General features: G+C 43.6%; 2 protein-coding genes across 2 annotated transcripts; both read right to left on the bottom strand.

The window, feature by feature from the left end:
* Window positions 1–19,664, bottom strand: Coq5 (ubiquinone biosynthesis protein COQ3, mitochondrial). The gene is made up of 7 exons (XM_075685959.1): window positions 19,447–19,664; window positions 19,234–19,383; window positions 14,996–15,172; window positions 12,923–13,029; window positions 10,202–10,290; window positions 6,949–7,060; window positions 1–289 (listed from the first exon to the last, which is right to left on the bottom strand). The coding sequence occupies exons 1-7, from the start codon at window positions 19,628–19,630 to the stop codon at window positions 188–190; spliced, it is 921 nt and encodes a 306-aa protein (XP_075542074.1). The 5' UTR covers window positions 19,631–19,664; the 3' UTR covers window positions 1–187.
* Window positions 19,665–20,077: 413 nt separating this feature from the next.
* Window positions 20,078–22,568, bottom strand: LOC142576049 (dynein light chain 1, cytoplasmic). The gene is made up of 2 exons (XM_075685960.1): window positions 22,411–22,568; window positions 20,078–21,054 (listed from the first exon to the last, which is right to left on the bottom strand). Exon 2 carries the CDS (start codon window positions 21,051–21,053, stop codon window positions 20,784–20,786), a length of 270 nt encoding a protein of 89 aa, XP_075542075.1. The 5' UTR covers window position 21,054; window positions 22,411–22,568; the 3' UTR covers window positions 20,078–20,783.
* Between the last annotated feature and the right edge of the window lie 2,973 nt (window positions 22,569–25,541).

Genomic DNA, 25,541 nt, shown 5'->3' with positions numbered 1-25,541 from the left:
TTCTTTCATAAATAAGTTCATTTATATATTTGCCAGTCATATATATAATTCACCAGGACCCTGGCATATATACAGCATCTATGTACACACCAACAAGGAACAGTATTTTTTAACAATCCGGGAATTTGGACGCAACCGGAGTGCGGTCAACAAAGCAAGGTTGTCGCATCTATCTGTCTTGCTTCCGTCAAAGCTTGAAGCCTGAATGAATGGCTGCAACTCCATTCATTAGATTTTCATAGGTGACTTCCCTGAAACCTGCTGCCTGGATCATTTCCTTGAACAGCTCCTGCATCCGGTCACACGCACAAAAAAAAGAAGAGAGAGAGAAATGATCAGACTTAATATATACAGACAAGGTTGCCTCACTTTTCTTTTTACCACTGAAAATATACAGCTTCCATCATACTTAACCCAAAATACTCCTTACAAGCCGCTGCGGCGCACCTAAGTTTCACTGTGACTAATTTAGTTATAAATGAATAGTATATGCAGTAGAGCTTCTTTGATGCCGTATTTGCATGATTCTAATGTGCACTTTTTGTAATAAAAGGTGCATTTAAATTTGCATGTGTGTTAATCGCAACTAATTTTACTCAAAATAAAATGAAACCGATTCTTACTAAAAAAAAAAAATCGGAATGCAAGGTAGCTAGCCATTCTGCCATCGATTGGGTCATCTGAAGAAAACGACTGTTGGAGACATTGCAAGTCGGGTCCATTGCATGTGGAATGCCCTCTCGAAGACGATGGTTGCATGTGTCTCCAAAAGTGAGGCATTTCTAATGCATTAAATGGAACTGAATATGACTTTCCGTGGTCGGTAGACAGGGAAAAGGAGGTCTTGTCGAACTCCAATAGCCACTAGTCGCTAATATTCAGCAGTGTGCATGTATGTTTGCCTTTGTATATTCCATAATATTGTTTCAACATGGTACGCATTGACTGAGGTTTCATCACATGATGTGCGCGGTAGAATCGGCAGCAAGTTAATATATTTTTATATTTCAAAGGTAATATAACTGCGCGTTACAATTAGTGACGCGGTAGAATCGTGCAAATACAGTCTGTTCATTTAGAGGATTATGAAAAAGGAATATAGGTATGATCCGGAAAAACATACCATTCAATAAAGCTTGGTATTGTTGAATGTTGAACACTGTTTTTTGGAGTAGATGTAACCAGGACTCAGGCTAAATGAACCTTGTACTGTCCATTTGGAACTTTGGTCTAACCGTCAATAACAACAGCCTCTTTTCAAGCACTCACAGCGCCTTGTAAGTTTTAACATAGTATCACATATTGAAGTAACTGCACAAAGTATCCGAAGGTCACAAGACAGTGTTAGCAAATATGGCTGTGAGGCGACTTTCATCCATCTCTTCTTGGCTTTCGAATGTGTTAGTCGCGTTGAGGTCAATGACCAGTGACCATCTCGACAAGGCAATGGTGATCAGTGTCAACGTGGAGATTAGAAATTTAACATTCTTCAACAGTTGCCATGCTGGCTAAGAGTATGCCATCCGGTAGCACTTGAGGGCCCTAAATGAAGTTGAGAAGTAAGAGAAAGGCGCTTTTGTCGATGACAGTCACAGCTATTAGCCCCGAGACCTTTGAGTGGCGCTCTCTTTCTTGCATGCGGCGCCAATGAGGCGATTGCACTGTCGCGCATGCACTTGCTACGTGAAGGCAACTTGAAGCTGCTGGCCAACATGCTGTGCTCGAGTGTTTGAAATGTGAGTCTGCAGATTTGTAGAACAGTACGCATGCTATGTTCCAGGACACTATTGCCTGCAAAATTGAGCAAAATTTCCATCGTCACCCCACTTAGGGTGGATTGCTCCCCGTGTTCACGAACATTGCAGAGAAACGCGTTGGCATTCCAGTTAATTTGTTAACAAAACATTGTTTCATGCACTGAAGCACACAAGTAATTGGAACGTCAATGCATTTCTCCACAAAGTTCGAGAATTTATATCGAAACTGGTGCCGTCCTAAGAATACATTCCAAGTGGATCCGCCCCGCGAAGTCCACTGCTAGAATTTGTAAATCACAATATGGGTCATAATATAATTAGCTAAAAGTTGATTAGTGAATTCTTGTTAAATAGACAATTTTGCATTTCAATCTTTTGTGCAAGTAGTGTCCGCCGCTTCGAGTAGACCAGCTCACAAACTAGAATTGAGCTATCTGAAACAGGAAACCTATAAAAAATTTTGAAACTGTTCGCTGAAATACCCTGTATATAATGTTTGTTGTCCTCCTAACACTGACATTTATAAAATCAACACTAGCAAAATATACAAACAGTAATTTGAGAGCGCCGTGCTAATAGAGCATGCAGTCGTCAGAGCATGAGCAAACACGTGAGAATGAAGCTATTCTAGCCTGAGCTTAGCAGACGACAAAGGCAAGTCCCCCGTTTGACGTCACCACAATGCCATTTGCAGGGCTGTTATTGGTCATGCACGTGGCTAATATGAGGAACAGCAACACTCTGGGCCAGAAGGACATCGAATAGGGGACAGAACACTACTCGGGAACATGTGGCTGTGCAGTCAAAGCAACTTAAGTGCACAGCCTGAGGCAATACGCGCGCCACCTGAAGGGAGCATAAGTGTGGCGGCGTGGTGTCGAGAGTGTCGATGAGCAGAGGAAATACCAGCTGAAAGATGCCAGTAGCACAGTCCATGAGCATAAAATGACTCGATAAAAAGTAGAACCCAAGGATAACATAGTGGAAGCACTGGTCAATGACAGTGAAGAGGACACACATAGGGTAGCCAGCGACGTTTACGCAGGAAGCAGGCATGCCAAGAACAGCCGACGGCGGCAACATGGGGAACCTGTGCGGCTGCCGGTGTAAGGACCTTCTTCATATGTCTACTTAGGACAGCACTCATTATTCACACATGTGCTCCGGTAGAGTGCCTGGACCGTTACGCCAACTACTTCAATGTCAACTGAACTTCTTCTCATGGACACAAAAAGAGGATTTGGTGCCGTAGTAGCAAATGCAGCACCACCTCCGGGCATTGCATTTTTTTATCACTACTAAGGTGCGGCAAAGAGCCACAGGAGATGAAAGGCGACGGGGCTGCAGCAAGCAGGACAATGGGCGACATGTTTTATGTGAAAAAGACTGGTGTCTGCATAGCAATGGTGAGCAACTCTACCATGCATTCCTAGCAGAAACATCGGCGCTGTTCGACTGAACAGGGAGTGAAAAACAGCGAGCAGTGCTGTCAAAAGGGCTCAGGTTGGTGGCCGTGCTGGGTGTCGAAAGCCAGGTGGTGCAACAATGACGGTTGACATGTCCAACATGGCAACAAGTAAAACAAAGCAGCTGACTGTCTACAGTTCTCCACTCAGTTGGGTTGCAATAACGTGGAAAGAACCACTGGCCTGAGGAGACCACAGTAGTAGGGTATTCACTGAGTCTATGAGTGGTGACAGAATGCACGGAGTACATACCGATATTTATGAGTTCTTGGCAAATGATGGCTTGCACAAGAAGAAATGAAGCCAGGTTGGTAATCACAGCTTAATTAATGGGTAGAAATGGATGGATGAAGCTCATGCCGAACAATTTGCTTCAGATGTGATGTCAACGGATGTTAAGGTGCCATTTTGTCTTCACACAAGGACGCTGCTGCAGTATTTGAGAGCCTAGCTTTCAGTACTGCTGGCACCCACAGCAGAACTGATTTTGCACAGGAGCAAATTGAAAGCATTGTCGGCAATTGCCTTCAACACATGTCCTATCTTCTTAGCTTCTGTCATATTGCTATCAGATTTATGGCATGAAGCCAGCATGTCCTGCATATATGAGACGTAGGACTCTGTCGATGAGTGGGTGTGGGATGCCTGGTCTGGCTTTGCAGCAATGTTATGGTCGACGAGCTCGCCAAAGAGGTCTTCTAACTTCTGTTTACCTAAGTCCCAGCTGCTTAGTTGCTCTTATGATTTTCGAACCAAACCTTCACCATGCCTTCAAAGTAGAAAGTAACGTTGGTTAGCATGACGGTGGGATCCCGTTTGTTGTGGGCACTCATAGGCAAACTAGTTTTCCACGCCAATGCCATCGGTTCCCCAGAACGTCCCGAGATGCCAAAGATGTGTCAGGACAACTGATGATGCGGACAGTGTTGATGGTGAAGACAACGTTGATTCAGAGGTGTTGCCGTTAGCCATGGCGGAGACGACGATGTGACATCCACTGCGGAGCTTCGTTGCCAGCCACAATACACCGCACCTCTACCAATATATTACGGGGACGCAGGAAACATATACATAATGTATTCACGGACAATGTACAAGTAGAGTCAAGACAGCTGACAAAAAATACTTCTGCACAAAGCCACGCCCAAGACCGTAGTCTTGTTCCTTCATCCCCCCGTAACAACATAAATGCTGGTGCAATAAAAAAATATGGTACAGTTTGCTTTCTCAGTAAAGCCATGCCAAAGAAAACCACGTAATACCCATCATTCCCAAGGCTGTAGAGCGACTTCATTTCAAGCTCCCGTTCGCCCCCCTCCCCCGTAATCTTAGTTTTAGTCTCTACAGTGTACACCACCTATTTCTGCTACAAGTACGAATCAACTTGCCCAAATCAATGTGTTGAGTGGAACATCTGATGCTCACACTGGCATGTGTCCCTTGTGCACGCATGCCCTCTCGTTCCCTTTGTCAATGCACTCTACTCGGTCGTACGCTCTACTCTACATCCCAATATTGTCAAAAGGAGATGGCAAGGACCTTATGACAGGACATTTGAAAACATGAGATGCAAGGATGTTACAGAGCTAACTACTAAATAGCGCACTAAATACAAGCACCACATCAACCTAGGTTAATTCAACATTTTCACTTTAATGTCCCTATAAACCATTTGCGTGAATTTCATGTAGATGGTTGTTACAATATCAGGTTCACTCCAGGGCAAATATGGCAGTCTCCGACCATGGCTGTCTGGCTTGAGAGATCACATTAATGCTCAAACACACTCAGACAGATATGTAAGCCAGGGAGTCGTCAGTATGGTCAATAGCCTAATTCGGGTTCACTGCAGGACAAATGTCTCTCCGAGCTACCTCAAAGTCTTGCATCCACTGACTCTGCACCACGCCTACAAATTTGACCATTTCATTACACCACCTGACCCTCTGCCATTCCCATCTTTGTTGCTCCCCATTTAGGAACCTTATTGTGTTACCCTAGCAGACAATTGGCTGTCTGCTGTATGCATTACGTCGTCTGCACAACTTAATTTTTTCTTCTTAATTTCACTGTGATATGTGCTACCTAATCTGTTGTCCAGTGTCCTCCCTGACTTGTTCTCTTTCTTTCCTGATGTATTTCCTTTTCCTTCAGGCTCTGGAAATGTCACGAATGCCTAGCTTTCAACTAGCCCAGGTTTCAATTTTAATTATAGCTGTCTGTATGCTCTCCAATCTATACCACTCTCTTCCTGCCTCATAAAGGGCCCCCAAACCTATCCGAGCGCAAAAACTTGTTATATATAGCAGCAGCTGTACTAGTCTACAATGACGGTACAGCCACACAGTGTTTTCAAAATTGCGCCTCGACATAAAGTTGCAGGCATTTGGTGAACTACTACACCGCCGCCAGGCTTTTTGGCTTGCCTCACTGCCCTCCCTCCTCAATCAATTCAAATAAACCTTATTTTCGGGTGTATCTGTTGGATGGTCATTCTAGGCTTACTCATTCCTAATTGGAATGGCAGACAGTCCCAAGTGCAGCACATGTGGTGTCGAAGAAATGACGAAACATCTTCTGCGTGACTGGTCCACATACAAAGATGAGAGAAGTGCCCTTTGAACAGCTCTGAGGCACTCAGACAACCAGCCCTTCACAGAGGAGAAGATCTTGGGTCCGTGGCCTCGTGAATCTGCTATGTGCAAGGTCACAAAGGCCTGGTACGTTTCTTGAAATGCACCAGCCTGTATGACTGCTGGTGACTGACTCACCGATGAACGCTTGTGTGTGTAACAGTGCAAACTGTGAATTTCTTCCTTCTTTCTCCTCTTTCAATCCCCTTTTCCCCTTTCCCAGTGCAGCGTAGCCTCCGGGCTCAGCCTGGTTAGCCTCCTTGCCTTTCCATTATTTCTCTATCTCTCTGTAGGCTAGAAGTTACATAAGCAGCTTGACATGTCTTAAAAGAACGGTGTGTGAACAACTACAACACTACAAAATAACAATAACTAAAAGCAAGTGAACAGCATAATCGGTGAAAATTTGAATGCAAATTCTGTCAGGTACTTCTCTACACTTCGTGTCGCCAACTCCCTGCAGTGCAGCGAGAGCTTCAGGCCACATCAACTGACCAGCATGGGGATCCAGGAGAAGGGCTCTCTTATTGTGCCCCCCTGATCACCTTTCGTGTCACACTGGCCGAATGACGGCTTCATGGAAGAATCAGTGGCACACAGTAGGTGAGCCCCACTCCCTTCGCGGAACCCACGCCCGGCTCCCATCACAATGGCACTCTTATCCTTTGTCCACAAAGACCAGTTGACAGTTTTTGCCCTGGTGATGCCACGTGCTGACCCCTGCTGGTAAAACGAGGTGCGAAGCAAGGACTCAAAAAAGCCCAAAGAGCAGTGCAGGGTTGTTTTTCAAATTGGCTTCTCCTCATTGCATAGCCCTGCCATGTCCGTTGAGAATTCATTGTCACAGCATCAGGGTGTCGAACAGAAAAGAATACTGGTTCGGTTCAAGTTCAAAGCACTCATATTGCGTTGCCAGTTAGAATACACTGTAACAGTAAGCTGCCTTCCATGGCTTGGAAGTGCTTGCCATATAGGCTCCGACTCATTTTTGAAAGCTAAGCAGCAACTGCAAGACTGGGCCCTTGATTCTTACATGGTACAGTGGGACAATCGCACACCACAAAAACCAACGCAGTCAATTCAAAGCCTCACCTGGCATGGGAACTTGCGAATGCTCTCGACTAGGTACTGATATGACTTCCAGTCCCGCGCCAACAATAGGCCCATGACTGGTATCACTTGGAAGGAGTAATTGTCGTATATGCTTTAAAAGAAAAAGAAAAACAAACCAAATAAGATGGTTAGCACACCATGGAGGCACACAATCATTCAAATTTATTCCCTAAATGAAGCATAAACCACGAAAACACTGATATTTTTGTTGGACATATTTTTCCAAGGATTAAAACATCTTCCCAATCACACGATGTTTACGCCAATATCACACAGCAACACGCTGCAAGAGCACGATTTCATGTGAAGAATGTGTTGTAATGGTCAGTTTAAGTCTGTTGATGAGACATAAGAAATAGTACTAAATCAATTTGGGCTGGTAGGCTACCCTTTCAGAATTTGCACTTCTTTCGCGGCAAAAGATTGTTTCCCAGCGAGGAGAAGCAAGGCCAAACTTCAGTTTTTTAATGTAACACTCAACCCAAGGCATCAATGCATGGAGAAAGGTTACAAGGAGTGTGCCAACCCAGCTGATAGGAGTCTGCCCTTACTGTTTATATTGTTAGATGCTTACTGCTTGCAAATGAGCTCAAATGATTTGTTATCTAATGTTTGAAAATGAACTAGTCATGCTAAGTTGCGAGTTGTGACATCATAGGGAGCTGCTGCTCTCGAAACGTCGTCGTAACACTACCAGCAATCATCCTCTTTCGCATTGGTTCCTGGTGCACCAAACTCCTACACTTGAGAAAAGTTACCTATTTGTTAATTTAGAGGCTGTGTAGTTCTTGACTCATATTTTCCTTTCGCATTCCTTCAAGGGCATTGGCAAAAAAAAGGAAATAAAATAAAATGTGTAGATCTATTCTAAATGTCAAGCAGTGTCCTAATAGCTTGTATCATATTTCACGCAGCAGGGGTTAAATGTACTTGAACAGTTGTGCTTTTGCCACATGTTGGCTCAGCCATGTTATCCTGCACTACAGTGTTGTGACACGGCTCGCATTATGTGTCAACCTCTCGCTCACATGTGCCTTAGGGACTTGACGCCTCAAATTTTGAGCTACAGCTTTTGTCACATGTCTGGTAGTGCAAGGTACCAGCCCTCGGTTAGTGTGTGAGCAAGCCCTTCTTTGGCATTATGTGCGCCTTGTGCAGGCGACAGAACGTTTTTTAGTAGTTTGCCATTGCGTTCAACCACATGCACGTGCCCTAATCTGTACTCCACTCGAATAAAAATGTGCTTGCTGCACTTGCTATGCAATGGACAGGCACCCGAAATTTGCCAGTACAACCTCTATGACATGTGCTTATGTGTATGCACACGTGCATGCGTACGTGCATGTGTGTACATGTTCTTTATGCTCACGAACACCATCTGCTCACACATGCACGCACGCAGACTACTCTCGCACCTCTCTAGACTCTCCCCTTTTATAGTGCTGTCACACAGCCACTTCTTCGGCTTCAAAGATAAGGAAAAGCATCAAGCTTCCTGCAAAGTATGCCTGTGTGCACTACTATATTTGTACTTTTTCCTTTGTTAAGAAAGTGCAGAGAACAAAGCAAAGAAGGGATCGCCAAACCTGTTTTTATGTGTGGGTGGTCTTGCTAATGTGGTTTCTTTTAAACGTACTAATAATGCCCGACAACGAGGCTTGGCAGAAATGAGTTCGTCACATGATTTGGGAGCATATTTCTTTGCCATTACATATTCCAACGAGTGATTTCGCTTGTTTAAGTTGAATGTTTGTATCCAAAGAGCGACTATTGCTTATGTTTGTTAGAGTTAATGATTAATAAACCTAATAAAGTTAACTTTGGATTGTCAGAAAAAAAAAACGCTCCCGATTTCTCTTTGACTTTGCTGCCAGAGAGCAAAACCCTTAATTTCCCTCGTTTCCCTCTTCAAAAATAACACCAAATTTTCACCCCTCGAATTTCAAAGAATATAAAACCCCCAATACAAAGGACCCTACATATATTCTGGAAACAATGCATGCTCACTGTTTTTTACATCTTTTTCACTGCCGAGAAATAAAACTGGAAAAGGCTGAAATTCTGAAACATTTTCTAAAGAAAATCTGGTTCCTCCCTAGTTAATTTCTTAATTTAAATTTTTTTCTTGATTTTTCATCGCTTTGAAATGCCCCCAAAAATATAAGCGGTAGAAACGAAGAGCCCTAAGTACACGATGTATACATGTAGCAGATAGAGAAACAAAGCCTTAGATGCAAGGCAGTCATTTGGCGTGACTGTTCTGTCATACTGGGTTCTTAAAGGGACACTAAAGGCAAATACTAAGTCGATGTGGACTGCTTAAATACCATTCCAGAAGCCTCGAAACGCTTGTTTTGTGCCAAGAAAATACTTAGTTTACGAGAAAATTGAATCTGAAAAGTCCAAATACTTTTATCGCAATTCAAATCTCCCGTCGCCCAAGTGGGGCAGTGATGACATTGCATACGCCATCACCCCCCTTTGTTGCCATCGGTGAGTAAAGCGGCACCCGACAGAAGGCGGCACCGAGCCAAGACATAGAGGCGGATTTGCCGCTACAGCTACTCTTTGGTCAAGTGGCGTAGACCGTTCAGACATCCGCAACACCACATGGAAGTTGAATTCTCTGATACTTGCAGTTTGCGCGAGTTTCACGAGCCAACAAAACCAGTGCAGAACTACGTGATATTGAAACATGAAAGCGTGGGCAGCGCGGAGGCGAGCGAAAACGAAACCTTTCGACCGCCCGCATCGCTGTCAGGGTTATTTCAATGAGTTCTTTTTTCCAAAAGTGAAATAGAACTGGACAAGCAGCATTTTATTTCGTCTTATAATACACTACAAGGATGTTTTGTGCAACGAGTGGTTGAGTACTAGTGACAGAATTTAACTGAGGAATGCTTTCGTCATCGGGCAAGTACTTGAATGCCCAGGGGGAGTCTCTAATGATGTCCTGAATTTACCTCAATTTCTCGATAACTAAGGCTCTGTTCATGATAACATTGGCGCCTTAGAGATTCTCGAGGACTAATCTATCACTTTAGCTTGACTTAATATTTGCCTTTAGTGTTCCTTTAAGTAGCACTAAAGAGACAAAAACAGATGCTAGAAAGTGCCATGTTATCTTTTAGCACTACATAAGAACTTTTAGCACTACATAAGAACTTAAATGCAAGAAAGAATACTGCAGTAGCGCATCGTCTTGGAACCAAAAACATGAGATCTAACTTACCTACGCAGCAGTGGATTTTCTACCCGGCTGAACTCTAAGCAAAGGAATCTTCCTCCAGGCTTTAGTACACGATACGCTTCGCTGAGCACCTGCACAAGGTGAAAAAACGCAGGTTTATTAGATACCAGCTTGGAGTCTAAAACACATACTTAAAAAAAAAATGCAGCACACATTTTTTTCCTGTTCAAAACCATATGAACCAAACATCAAGCACCTGCAGAGGTATAAATCCTGTCAGTAAACTAAAGAGTAACAAGATTCAGCAGAAACTATTGGAGAATAATTGTCAAAATCAAGCCACAGCTTCCCAGTAGACCTGCCGAGGTATGCTGCAGGAGATGCATATCGGCTAGCTCTAATGCTTAACGCTATGAGGCACTGACCCCAGGATCGCCCTGCAATAAAAGCCGCGTTAAAACGTTTGCGAGGACTTGTATCAGGCACTGGTACCCCGATCAGCCCACCAAGTCACCACCTGTGATTACACTGCCTATGGGATGAGCCCAGTCTATGCAGCCAGGCAGGCAGACATCCACGCAAAGTTGGGAGAAGAGCCAAAGGAAGCTTCGGTTTAAAAATCAAGACAAATCATGAGGTTTAATGTCCAAAGACAACTCGAGGTCTATGAAAAAACACTGTAATGGGGGCACTATGGATTACTCGAGTGCCGAAACACCACCAGACCCAATTAACACTGTTGACGCCAGATTAATTTTGGGAACCTAGAACTCTTTGGCATGTACCTAACGGGTACACAAGTGTTTTTGCACCAAGGCTTCATTGGAACAAAGCCTTAGTGGATGGGAATCGAAACCACAAATTCAAGCTCATCAGCAGAATGCCATGGCACAGCGGCAGTGACTCATTCATAGCAGCAACCACTGACACACAGCAGACTCAAGGGTTTACAGTAAAAATCTTTTTTCAAGTTTGCAGCTTACTGCTCCAAGTGAACGTTTAGAAAAAACAGAACCTGTTTCACATGCTTACAATGGCAATCATCATCATATGAAGCCAACACCCAATTAAACCAAGAAAAGCATGGAATAACATGACTTATTTTTCTGTTTTAATTTAAATGTAGGGTTGATAAAGTAAAGGGTAATAAAACTGTACAATCTAGTGCAAATTTAATACCCAATAAATTCGGATGGAATGGTTGCTCAATTTGTATGAGGATTACACACTTGAGCGAAGATATAGATTTGGATCCCACCTGAGGCGAGTTGCTATTTTTCATCAACTTTCATTTCCCTTTACTTTATTCATTCTACATTACAATTAAAAAGAAAGTAATTTACCCCATGTTATCTTGGCCTCATTCACTGTTGGCTTCATATCATCATGGCTAACAGATATCGCCTTCTCGTTCACTCATCGTTGCGGTAGCAGACGTTCGTCATCTGCACTGCTGTTTCCGGCAATACATTGGTTTGGGCTGGCTAGTAATCCATACTGTTAAGTGCAAAATTTTAGGACCAGACTCCAGAGCTAAAGAATCTAGAGTCTGGTTCATGAAAGCGCCCTGTTAAAAGGTGAAGCTGCCCTCAAACATGCGTTCAGATATTGCACAAAGTACAACGCTGTGCAATAAAAAAAAAGTGCAGAGCTTTTCACGCTATATTTATTTAATGGTGTTGCAGATAATAGCACCTGTTTACATCCTCGACAGTGCAGAAGTGACGGATGCTCACTGCACAAATGTAAGCACAAAGCGCGGAAAGTCTCCGTGCGCTGAGCACGCGCATTTCAGTTAACACGAAACCGCAGGTGCTGTCTAAGGAAAGCAGTGTATGCTGTACAAATGCATACACACATGAGGAAAGCTTGAAGGGGGCAAACCGCGGAGCACTGATACCCAAATTTCATGATGATTCCAACACTGTGCACACAACTCCACCACTCTTCTTGATGAACGTTCCTCTAGTAGACTATCAACTGCAGAAGCAACAAAGAGGCTGGAGAGGAACCCAATGTGTGGCATGTCGGAACAGCAACATAACCTAGCAAACATTCTGTTTAGCTTTTTCTGCAAAAGGACATCATGGAAGGTAAGAAATTTAACAGCAAGTCGTAGCTGAACAAACGTTTTAATGTCACCAACACTCTTGTTCCCAGCGTGCGCATGCCCTTATGTCTGCAGTGATATCATGAGAAGTGAATATCCAGCTTGCACACAGATCTGGCTCCAAAGGGGGACAAGATCTATCGGCGGCTGCCCCCACCTCCAATATTTCCACCAGCCCCTTATCGCAGGCCTCTTGCTTTCACCAAGTGATGAAGCGACCTCATGCACCCAATGAAAATAGAAAATCATGCTCTGCATCCCCCCCCCTTCACAGAAATGTGCTCATAATACTCTTGCCTGCCCAATCCAGTTCCAGTTTCGATGGAGCGAATTTTGTTCGTGTGAAATTACTGCGGTGTTTTATGTAAGCTGAATGATCTTCCATATCGAATGAGATCCATAAAAACATAAAGTAGGCCCTTTCTTTGCACAATAAAAAAAATTGCCATCGATGCCCTAACTTACAAAAGGACTGCACGGAGACACCCACTCTCAAGTCGTTTCAATGAAACATACAGCAGAAGCACCCACGGTGTTCTGCAGTTAAAAACATTTCAAACGAAATCTCCGTGGTAGTCGTCATAATTTAGCTTAAGTTAATGTTATCTCATAGTGGACACTGCAAGCATACTTTGGACGTATCAAAAGCTTACCTTGTCAATATGAGTGACGTTACGAATACCAAACGCGATAGTGTACGCATCAAAGTGGCCATCACCAAACGGCAGCTGCTCAGCATCCCCTTGACTCCAAGATATATCTACAGAGACAAGAAGTACAGCTTGGCATTTGCCCAAGTATAAATAAACAGCAATTGAAAAAAAAAAACATTGTTTCACGTATGTATTCCCAGTGTTTTGTTTCATCACAAACAACAAAAGGCCAGTAGACCAGATATCAAACCCATCATTGATGCATTGAGCAAGCTGGGGATGAAAAGAAGCTATTAGACAGTTATGGCTGAGCATCACATATGGACTGCTCCGCTCACACTTCATGAGCCGAGACACTGCAAATAACTGGATTGATCATGATGATGAAAACATAGACTGAAGCAGTAAGATGGTCTTGGCGATCCTACGGGTTGGACCCCAGAGCCTTGGCTCCACTGGCCTCAGCTGCCCGCCAGACTTGGCCTAGAAGCACCATTCGCACCTCTGGGTTCAAGCTGGCAAGCTGTACCTCCCATTGCACCATACTGGGTGTTACTGGTTTACCTAGGTAATTATCTAGACTTCTGCGTTTCGTCTCACATCCCCACGCAATGTGGTACATAGATTGATTTCAGATTTTGATAAGCGTGTCTTCCGGAAATTTGAGCAACACGCAGTAATCTCGGCTGCAAAACATCCAAGAAGCATGCACAGTCATGCTTTGCTCAATTGCCTCTGCAGTGAAGCGAGAAAAATGTTCTGCTTTCTACTGCAGGCATGAGTGAAGCACACATGCGCACTAGCATTCCTGTTGGGCGGCTGTGCAAAAATTGTTAGGATATTTTAGTAAAGTGGGCTGTAAATAATTGGCTAAAACTCTATCCATCTAAATCTATTTCATTCCATCAGTACCTCTGTGTCCTTTAAAAGGTAGCTCGGCATTTCAGGGAAGTTATTGTCTCGAATTTCTCTCTCTCTCTACCTCCTGTCACATGTGACAGGTTTACATAAGAACACAGAAACAACATTAAATCAGCAAGACAGCTTTACATCTAATCTCAAACTAATCCAGACGGTACTTAGAGCGGCTTTTCATGACGTCATTGGTATTGCTGAAATGGGCATGCACTGGTAAGAAGTGCTACAGTGGCAGTAACTTCAGACATGTCCCCAACCACAACGAATTCTAAATGCTCTTGGCTAGCAGTGCTCCTATTGGTGGAGAAGATAATAAGATTGTGTAAGAAGGTTACCTTGGTGTCTAAACAGTTATCCCAACAGACATGTTGAAAACTGTCACTAATGGCAATAAAAGCCCTGTAGAGTTGGATCAAAGACACGTTTACAAGATGTTGTCACCAACATTATTTACTGCTTCTGTGTTGATGCCATGAATAAGCAAGCGACACAGGCTTGTTTGAGGGCACAGATCATAAGTGCGTTTGCCAATCTTTGAAATCCCTACATATATATATAAAAAAAGCTCACAACTCCCTTTAGTGTCATTTGAGATGCATGACCACAGTACCCAGTTGAACATACAATATAATTTCCACCTAGATCCATATACCTTGAGGAACCACCAAATTTGACCATTTAGGAACACAAAAACTAATGTTTCTACCCAACTTTCCTTTATTGCTTGGTGCCTGTGACCCTTTGTAAAGAGAACTGCAGCTTCAGAGGAACAGGCTACAGATAACCATCAATGATGTCTACTACAGCTAGACCGTACAGATGTCATAGACAGCCTTTTATGAACTACCATATTAAGCATATCGCACTGTAATTTGCGACTTCCAAATTTTTCATCAAATGCACTGTGCTGATGTATGTCCTAAACCAAATACTGTAAAGCCCTATAATTTAATGGCCCAAACTGTTCTAAAACGGCGGCCTTGGACATTTGCGCGGCAACTAAACTTTGTGATCTCGAGCTTGTGCCAAATGGCTCACTCGGGCAGCAACAGCTTGTCTGCTTTTGTTTCCTAAACTAATTTCTGCATTAGTAAGGTCATGCTGAAATAAAAGGATTTACAATAGCAGCAGAACGGCCAAATGAAGGGAACCAACCAGGATAAAGAAGATCATTCCGTCGTTTGCCAGCTTCCAGCATTTCTCTGTTGATGTCCACAACGTAAGCATGTGCACGCTGACTTGATGAGCCATCAGCGAGATCCGCATCTGTGTTATCATTAGCTTGGAGCTCTTGATATCTCACAGCTTGAATGAATCTTGTTGAAATGTCTCCTGCAGCACAAGCAGCAAGTGTTCCATAATGTGAACTTGATACGTGCCATGAGCCACAAATAGCACAGCCTACCGACAAAAGTATGATGGCTCAAGGAACAGAACTCAAATATCCCTTTGAAGCACTGGGTGTATACAATTATATAGGCCAAGACGATGTCTAAAAATCAGAAGCATTAGTGCAAATTAGAGCACTGCATGGGCCTGTTTTTCTGGGCCGGACCCGGCCTGAGCCCTAAAGTACCCTGCGTGGGCACACCAAAGCACTGCTCGGTTCTGTTCAACCGATTAGCCCTTGAGCCTACAAGAAGCTAGGCCAAGTTCTCAGCTATTCACACTGTCTTGTGATGAACGGGTGCTGGCCAGTCTTCAAGCTGCATCAAAGCATCTTTTTGCCCGGCTTGCTGCTCTTGCTAGCTACTTCAACTGCGAGATAAATAAATATCTCATATCACTTCATTGCTAGCCGAACATGCAGATATTATTATTCGAATATCTGGTACGAAAACACACATATACAACAGACAGTTAGGAAAACAGGGAGGGATCAGGCAGGCAGCAGCCAACAGGAGTCGCACAATGCCTGCTTGCATTTAGGGAGCAAGATGTAGAAAAGTACATCCGTGATCACCATGCTCATGCTTTATTTAAAGCGTGGCTGAACGGTTCTACTACATATTCTAAATAGTTGTGCAGTAATATGCTATAACAAAGGTAAAGGTGAATATGCTCCCATACACCCCGCCAGCCATCTCCATCTCACTTTTAAATCTCATATAATAATTGGGATGTACAGTAAAGTAACTCGAGGCAATAAAGTTAGTGCGAATGTAAATTTAAATATGCTTGCCTTTCAGGAATACCATAAAACATGGCCGCTAGAAGCTCTCTTCATTAAACATAAACTGGTGATCAGCATGGTTAACCCTCATGTGCAATCATAATTTCACACGGAACATGCCATTTTTATTGCTTTATTCAGCTACATTATAATAGTGTCAGCTTTTCAGTCGACAATTCAGGCATCCCTGTTTCGCAATATGTGCAAATGTTTTAGTACAGTGCATCTACAATGTAGGCAACAGGGTTTTTTTTTCCCCATCAGAATGGAATATGATCTACTCATTTGTTCATGTAATTTCACAAGGAACCCACCTAGTGCTAGAAAAACATACACAATGCAATGAACACAAGCACTGAGCCACTTAATGTGTGAAAATAGCATTGAAAAAAAAAAAGTTTGTTGACAAAATAAAATTTTCTGCATATTCTATTTTACATCCCCTTAACAAATGTTGAGAGATTTTGCAGCATCCACATAGCTTAAGTTATTTATCTAAGAACAATGGACACTTGAAAGTCTAAATTTAATTGGTTAGACTGTTGTGAGATAAACTACAGCAGAATATTAGACATAATTGAATAAATAATGAAGAAATACAAAGGAAACCAGTAGCGAGTTGCACTATGCATAGCAAAAAAAGAAAAAAAATGTGAATGAACCTTCCAGAATGTATGTGCTACCCCTTTATTTAGGTTATCAAAGAACTTGTAGACAATTTGTTTAATTTTTGTTTTTCCATTAAAATGATCACACACAGGCAGTGCAAAGCGGCACATCAAGGACCACTGTCGAAAATCTACATATTTTTGTGTAGCAACAAAATATTCCAGATGACTCTGCCTCTAGGCACGCCTTCTACTCTCGAAAAATTCAACCTGTGCACCCAAACTCCTCTCGCTGATTTTTCTTGTGATTGCAACAAGATGAATAGCTTGGAAATTTTGCTGCAGCAAGTCTCGCACCAATAAAGTTTCCACTCTTTGTAGCACGATTGCAATGCCAATATCTTTCTAACTCTTCATCATTTTGATTCGACTCTGTGATGTCTAGCAAACCTTGAATTTGCCTTTTACCACCACTCCCCTCCCCCCCCCCCCTTCCAATGTGCTTCCCCTTGTTAATAGGCAGGTGTCAAACTCACAGCCGTACCACCATCGAATGTCAGGTCACCCATCTCATGCCTGAGCATGATCACGTCTAGAAATTCAAAGTTGTAGTAACCTGGGAACAATGTTGACCAGAGTTTTTTTTAGCGTTGTCAAGATGAAAGAATTCCGGCAGAACCCATCTTAAGATTACTATTGAAGTTAATGCAATTAGCACTAACTTCGAAGCCATTGTGAGGATGACGACATGACAACGATGGGATGACTGTGAAGTGATGACGATATATAACCACGGCCATGACGACTGTGGCATAATCACTACCAATTGAAGACAGCACAATTATAACAGGACGAAAGAGAAATTATGTTGATGAAACAATGAAGGCAGCATGACAACGGCAGCATGACAATAATTGGATGACATTTCTGGAATGATGGCAACCATGCGACAACAGCGTGATGACGGTGGCCTGGTGACAAGGGAATGACGCCATATGTATGACGATGATGGCGTGACGACAAATGTATGACGAAAATGGCGGGATGACGAAACTATGATGAGAATCGGATGACGAAGCTCGAATGACGACAGCGGAATGACCATGATGATATCACGACCGTGGTACATACAACAAATGCGCGACGATGACCATATGTTGACGATGCAATGACGATGATAGCATGACAACCACGACATAATTACGATTCAGTGATGACAACATGATTACGATGGAATGTCGACGGAACTGCAAAAGCAGTATGACGATGAGGGTATGACGACATATTATATTGACTGTTACTAAAGACGGTGACAGGGGAAGAGAACACAAAACAACAACATTGGCGGTGCCCGCATCGTCGTTTTGTGTTCTTTTCTCCTGTCCCCGTCTTTATTAGCGGTCAATATGATATGCAGTAAACACCAGAGAGGCCAAATTGAAGTTCTCCTGAAGGTGTGCCGACAATTTGATGGCCTTTCTGAAATTATGACAGTGGTACCACAGCATTATGGAGAACGACATGACTAGAATGGGATGATTACGACTGTGTGACGACGATGGAATTACCATGACCTTGAGGACATATGTAGTGGCTCAAGTCAGCTGACAACAATTGGGTCAGATAGATAGATAGATAATGAGTACCTGAAGTCGGCAAAGAATGCTAATCGCATTGAAAAGCGAGGCATTTATTGGGCACTGGTGATTGCTGGTACTGTTGTTCCAGGGTCTGAAGAGCGTTGCTAATGGACACTAATCTCAGCAGCATATCACTCCTACGTCGAGGCCTGCCTGCATAGGCTTTCCCATAAACCGATAGACACCACTGACCAAAAATTTGCATAGGGCTGCAGTTTTTATAGTCTTCAGCTTTGAGGAGTTGCAAATAGCATGTTCGAGCCCGACCCCAGCCCAAAGCTGCTAGGCATCAGCCCCGCACGAGTCAACAAATGCTTACCCACCCAGAGCCCGGCATGGGCCGGACTCTGGCTTTCGGGCCAGCCCAGGTTCATGTAGTGCTCCAGTGGAAATAATGACACAAATATAGCGCATACATTTCAGGACACATCTAATCAGACCTGTGTTCCAAAGTTTATTGGAATGCGAAAAGTTGGTTAGATAAAAAACAAAAAGGAAACCGAACACGGTCATCTGCACGTTTGCTGTTAAGCCAGTGTCATCATGTAACGGGTTCTCTTGCTTTTTACAGCAATAAATTTTACTGAAAGTTCAAGCATAGAGTCCACATTAGTGGGCGCAAAGCACACTGAAAAATTCCGATACTTAATCTGTCTTTTCTGCTGCATGTTTAAAATAATGCTGAAAGCACGAGAAATTCGTTTAAAATTAAATCTTAACATCTTGACAAGGGTTCGTTGTGCCAGAAGGGCAGTGGCCAACCTCATCAAAAAAAAAAAGAAAGTTTTACCAATCACAGGATTCCATAGGTAATTAAAGTCACAAACGAAACACCTGGCAGGACGGCTCAAAATTCTGCAAGATATATTTGACCCATGTGCCTCAAGCTACATCTATTCGAACGCACGCCCTAATGGGCATTGCGCGACAGCCCCTTGGATGCATAGTAGGAAGTTTTTACAAGCGACCTACCGGTTCCTCCAGCAACATCGATGAGCTGCATTCCCGGCAACGGACCCAGGACCGAGATCAACCTGTCCTTCCAAAGGCGATGAATTCCCGCACTCATGGCATCGTTCATCAAATCGTACTTTTCCGCCACTCGGCTGAAAACTTCACGAACTGCGCACCCAATATGAAGATTTCAGATGGAAAACTTCCGTGTCAAGCTCCGACTTGTCTTACCTTTCTCAGCCTTTTCCTGCTCCGAAACCTTTTCATACCCAAAATTTGTGTTGTGATCCCTCAGGGCCTCTTCCGTTTGCAGGGAACTCTGGGGTCCACTACTCGCATATCTTACGAACGCTACAAACGAACTTCTGCGTCCCACGAATCTGGCTGCAAAGCGCAACCGGCAGGACGTCGCCATCTTCAGCGCCCAATGTTAACCGACCGCCGTATGTAAAGTCCACCGAAGAACAACAGCCACACATGCAAACGGCAGCAGGTGGCTCCTACGTTCAGCCTTGAACTCGCGCCAATAGTCGCTTTGCCGGCGAATCTTCGCCAATCGACGGGTAGAGCGTATATCGGACCGGATATTTTTGCATAGTGAAACACCATCGCATCGACTCAACATGGTTTCAAATCACGGTGCACCGTGCAAGTGATATCCAGTACGATCAACCATAGTTGGTATCAGTTTCCTACAAAAATAAACTTCGAACTATCCCTGGAATCGAAAACTTGCCAGGGTACTTCTCTTGATCTGAAAACCTTTTTCTTTAATGATGAAATTGTTTTCCCGTTAAATTATTCGCAAATCCCAGTGCGCATGAGCCATATTTAGAGAATAACCAGCCAACATACTACATGGTTTAGAACAAGAACTCGCGAAGTAAAATTTATTATGCCATATACACACACACGCACACTTGACTTGTGTAAGCTGCTATACAGGGGTACGAAGAAAAAAAGGATGATGGACGCTCGACCAAAATATATATAAACAAACTTAGCACTTTCAACAGCCAACAAAATGAAGATTTCAGTGATGAAGTGTTCTCATTTTCTACGTAAATGACAAAAAAAAAATGTGGTGGCCTCCTTGTCTTAGCAGCAAGCACATGATTGAATGCCAAAAAGAAAAATGTGGGAAAAGAGAATAGAAAAACGAGCTGTCAAGAACAGCCATTCCATGATAGCAAAGTGTACAATTTGGGCGAGAGAGAGAGACAGCAAGCAGTCTACAGCGGCGTTAGACTGGGTTCAGGGACAGGACAATTTCATTTCTCTTGTGCGGCACAGAGATTGTAAAAGCCATGTTACAATATGACAGTAGAACTTGACTGGCTGCTGCAGCGATGGTTGCAGCTGTCTGCAACAACCCGCCCTTAGCCCCAGGAAAAGAAAACAGGTCATCTCTTGCTCCCCGTTTGGCGAAAAGCACCAGCCTCCATCCACGGTTGCACTTCAAAGGTCCAGGCGAGCTACTTTTGAGTCCTAGATGCATCCAGTCCTTTGTCCCTTCCTTGAGCTTTTCCTTCCCTGCCGACCCTCCCGTCCTTTGCCCATGTGTTGGCTCAGCCGGACTTGAAGAGCAGAATGGCCACTTGGCCGAGGTAGAAGTAGATGAAGTGCTTCGTTTCGTGGGTCACGTAAGAGCCGAAGTTGCGGCCCACGATGCAGTGCCAGGTGGGGTTGTACTTCTTGTCAAACTCCTTCTTGATGTAGGCTGCGATGTCCTTCTCGATGTTGTACTTCTCGAGGGCCTGCGTGGCCACATCCACAGCATCCTGCTGCATCTCCTCGGACATGTCCGCATTCTTGATCACAGCCTTCCTGTCGCTCATCCTGCGCAAAACAAAGAGGCACATACAATGTAGCAAGACAAGTTAAAGCAACTTAAGTATTGCTACTTAATGTGGCACTAAGATTATATGGAGGAAAAGATAGTCACGAGAAAACGAGGCAACATCCCCACACAAACGTAAGTGCAATAAAAAAACTGACCTTCCCAAAAGTAAAAAAAATGGCAAAAATATCCATCTTTTGTATCTGGGCAAGCTAGAAATGGGGTTGTTTACCAAACGTTGCCATTTTCATAACGCATTAGTAGACGTGAACTTGCCTCCTGCCAAAATTTAGGCAACTGCATGCGTGTAGTGACTATGCAGCTCCACTACCTAGGCCTTTTATCCAAAGAGTGGAGGGGGTGAGGGGGCTAACAAGTGCATTAACACAGCCCAGCATCACAAGCTCTTGTAGCAAATCTGCGAACAATCAACGGAAATAAATATGGAAGCCATAAAAAAATGCATGAAGCCTGCCACATCGGCACGCTCTATTACGGCATTAGAATTGTAACGTGCGAACTGCGTGATATATGCCGGCACGTTGACAGTTAAAAATCGAACGACCGGGGGTTCGCGAGTCGGCGCTCCGGCATAAACAAGCAAATGTGGTTCACAAGACTACCAAGGCTTAAACTGCGTCACCCACACCGCTGACGAGCATAACTTAACTAAACATCGCTGTTGCTCGCAACGATAGTCAAGTATACAAAACACCGCAAAGCGAGTGGCCCTCGCATGACACCGACGTAGCTAGTCAAAGTTAGGGTAAGCTATTCGAGACATTGGGGGAAAGATAGTAGGCCACAAAATTCACTCTTGCCCGAACAAGATTCGCGCGTTCCACCTCAGCACGCCCTCTCCATACATGGGAAGGCACACCACCACCACAATACCTACGCAACGCCCGCGTTAGCGTTCTATGGCTTCACTTAAAATTAACAACGCGCCACAATTAGCCAAGGCTTACGAAGACTCGCAGTAACGACCGTATCGCCTCAGAAAACCAGTAACTACGCGTTTAAATCTGTTAAGCCGAAACGCCGGGAACCGCGCGCGCCAAAAGGAAGACGTGTCACGCCGACTGTAAGAGGCGCCATGGCGTAAATAACACAAAAGTCCGTGCAAACGAGAATATTGGTAATAAGGCAGCCACGGATAACACGGAACAACACTGTCGGCAGCTATTACCTTCACGCAGAACAGCTAGCCAAGGGTAACGAATGCCCGCTGCGATTCGGAGACAGGCCTCACGCTGTGCGATGTCGCGCGCCGGTTTCACGAAATGCGCTGCCAGTCTTCTTCCTTTTCAAGCTAGAGAGCCTCAAACATGGACAGAACTGAAAACGCTGCTTACCTGACGGAGTTTCTTTCACGCTGGAGCGAAGATAGACCTCGAAAGCACAGATGTTGGGCAAAGAACTTGCACACCTTCTGTCCGCCGGCGAACGCAAAGTTCCTAAAGCAATGTGCACGTCCTATTTCCAACGGTGACCCCTCATTGGACCAGAGAATGTAAGAACGGCTTCCCGATTGGTTCACAGCCGGTCTTCTGCCACGGCTTCTATCAGCCCAGAATTCTTTGCGGCTTGTTTGGCGCGGTTTTAAAGACGTTCCTGTTTCGTTTCGAATCGCTGATGCAGCATACATTGTTGACCAATATTTTAAAACTGATAACCGATGCAAATCAGATAACACCGTTCGGCAAGCAATAAAAATGAAATTACTATTACCGTTGTGGACTTCCGAGAACTTCAGTCTGAGGGGTGCCTACTTATTTAGTTGTAATTAACAAGCCCAGTTTTAAATTATTTCGAGCCAATAAAAAATAAACAATGACGTACATACACTAAAATAAAAAGACTACCTGCTTGTTTTTAAGTTTATAAAACACATATATCATTGATTAAAGTGGGAACCTTGAAAGACATGATAAATCTCAATGGCAGCACCGCAACACAAAGCCTTTGGGATTACCGCAACCATGTTGAACATCTTGGAGGGCTTAGGCAAACGTCACGTCATCACGAGCGGCAGCACCTGTTTTAAAAGCCGATCAGTAAGGTTTCACACAATCTTGTGTTGTCATTACCTACGTATTTTATGTGATGACAATGAGCGCAGCATAAAAATAAATATAAATAGCTTAGTGGCATTGGTCATTTTCCTGACTCAAACAAAATGCTTATAACATGCGTCCACCTACTCATATACTCCTCTTTATAGGTATCTATCAATAAACTCACGAACTCGCCGATTAATCGCTGCGTGCATTGCCATGCGTCGCCGTCACCAACTGCTATGCGCGAACTTGTGCGTACTTCTTTAGTTCTGTCTGTTTGTATTATATCTTTATTGGCCGAGATAATGTAACGGTTCCATTTCATGCGTTTCATCAATAATTAGAGTGGCGATGCGCGCACGTTCTACATTATCACCGGGATCAGCCGGCCGTGAACAGTGAGCGATAAAAAAGATATATATAGAATCGAGCGTAGGAAATTGTATACATCATAATATGCCTGCTCAGATTTTGCGAAGATATGTGTTTCGGTGGCGGATCGTGCGCACTGCGGGCATTCGGTGAAAACGAAGCTTCCTTGGTGTAAAAGTTTGTGTTAGCGAATTTTGAGAGCATCATGTGACGTTACGCCCGTAAATGTAGATATCTATTAGGCACTAATACCATACTGACACTATCTGCGGAAGCTTATAACTTGTGCCTCTCCAACACTGGTGTTAGTCTGTGTATGCTACACAAACCACAGACACTCCCAACTTCTTATACGATAAGCTTGTCATGAAGTACCTGTTTGCTGCGGCAAACTCCTGTCTATTTATTAATCTTCGTTGACGCTTTGCTTCGCCATCTTTAGCGCGCATCCATTCCCGTTCAATGTCCAGCGCTGCCTTTCGTTGACGTTCCGCTTCACGCTTTCGACTCGGCAACTTTTCACGTTCTAAGCCACGCATAGCGAATACGCGCCTGCTCGGCGCTAAGCTTCTTCCTTGCTCGAATTCCCTCTACATCAAGAATACGTTTGGGTCCCATGCCTACTATAGCAAGCCACTACACATTCCGATGCATATCCAATGACACCATGCAAGCGGCTCCTTTCCAAATTCCTCCACGTTACGTCAGGCTACGACGCAGGTTTCTAGTTTCCACGCCACTCCGACGCAAGCACGAGAGCTGTGTGAAATGCCTCCCGCTGCACCGAGTAAACGAGATACGAGACACCGACGCCAAAGAGGCAAATATGCCTCGCTGAAAGCTAACATTCTTCTACTGGAGCCTTGAGAAGTGTCGCATAAGTTCCAGTGTATGACACATGATGCAAGCTTTCCGTAATGAGGTTATACTGATAATACCAGAACTACAAACCTTTGGCTATAACGCTGTTGCCGTGCATGTTGTGGGCGACAATCAGTATCCTACCGTATTGCTGCTCTGTTGAACACCATGGTTTATATTGGACTAAACTCGCAAGACCCCTTTTCATTTCTTTTTAATGACAAAAAATCCCAGGAATTAATTCTTCTTGCTTTTTTTATTCCCAGGGTAAATGATCATGATATGCCTATTATATACCTTTCTCAGTGCAATTTTCAGAAACTATGTGCTTTTATTGTGTGTTTTTGTATGTGGTTTGTTTTTTCTCTTTCTTTTTTTCTTTTGCACTTTTCAGTATCCCCAAGTTTCACCCCGTATTATATGTGGGTGTTTACAGGATTTCATTTTCACTCACACTTTGTAGAAAACTGTATACCACTTCTTATTTTGCCGTGTTGCTAAAATCTGTTAGTGGGATTACAGTATAAATAAACAAATAAGCAAATGAATAAACAAATAAGGAGTTTTGCCTGACTTCGCCTAAATGACAACCATCTGCATGGTAAAGTACCTATATTTTAATACAAATCATATGCTTTGAGTTGTCTATCTCCTCTCTTTCTTAATCCCCACACCACTTCCCCCAGTGCAGGGTAGCTAACTGAATGTGTGTCTGGTTAACCTCGCTGCCTTTCCTGTCTTCTATTTCGCTCTCTCTCTCTCTCTCTATATATATATATATGCTTTTAATGCATGGTCAGACAATCTAATTTGCTGCCAAGTGTACTTACAGTCTTACATTTGAACTAAAAACAAGAGAGAAGTTCACAGTGTAGTGAAGAAGAGGACGAAGAAAATGCTCTCTTGTCTGCTGTGTGCGCGATCAGCGTTCGTGTGCTGCTGGTGCGACCTCGATTGTGTCTAGTGTCAGAATAAACCGTCCTACTACAACAGGAATATTGAGGCTTGAAGTGATTAACTGTGGTGGTCCAACGTTTCTTGTTTATCCAGAGTTAATAAATATATTTGGAATGGTTGCACTCGAGGCACAATAGAATGAGTGTTGCTTTCTTGTGCAAAATTAGTCATACTATGGCAACAATGTAATTGCTGCAACAAATTTATTCGTATTGGATGGATCTGTTTATCGGCTA

The sequence above is a fragment of the Dermacentor variabilis genome, chromosome 3 (genome assembly GCF_050947875.1).
Source record: "Dermacentor variabilis isolate Ectoservices chromosome 3, ASM5094787v1, whole genome shotgun sequence".
NCBI lineage: Eukaryota > Metazoa > Arthropoda > Arachnida > Ixodida > Ixodidae > Dermacentor > Dermacentor variabilis.
The sequence above is the reverse complement of the archived record's forward strand: the minus strand, read 5'-3'. Positions and strand labels throughout refer to the sequence as shown.

Excerpts from the sequence above, each read along its gene's own strand:
- Coq5 (XM_075685959.1), bottom strand. The coding sequence starts at position 19,630 with ATGGCGACGTCCTGCCGGTTGCGCTTTGCAGCCAGATTCGTGGGACGC. Across the intron at positions 19,384-19,446 it reads GCAGGAAAAGGCTGAGAAAG|TTCGTGAAGTTTTCAGCCGA; the intron begins GTAAGACAAGTC and ends TTGGGTGCGCAG. Across the intron at positions 290-6,948 it reads TTCGCAAGTTCCCATGCCAG|GAGCTGTTCAAGGAAATGAT; the intron begins GTGAGGCTTTGA and ends GACCGGATGCAG.
- LOC142576049 (XM_075685960.1), bottom strand. The coding sequence starts at position 21,053 with ATGAGCGACAGGAAGGCTGTGATCAAGAATGCGGACATGTCCGAGGAG.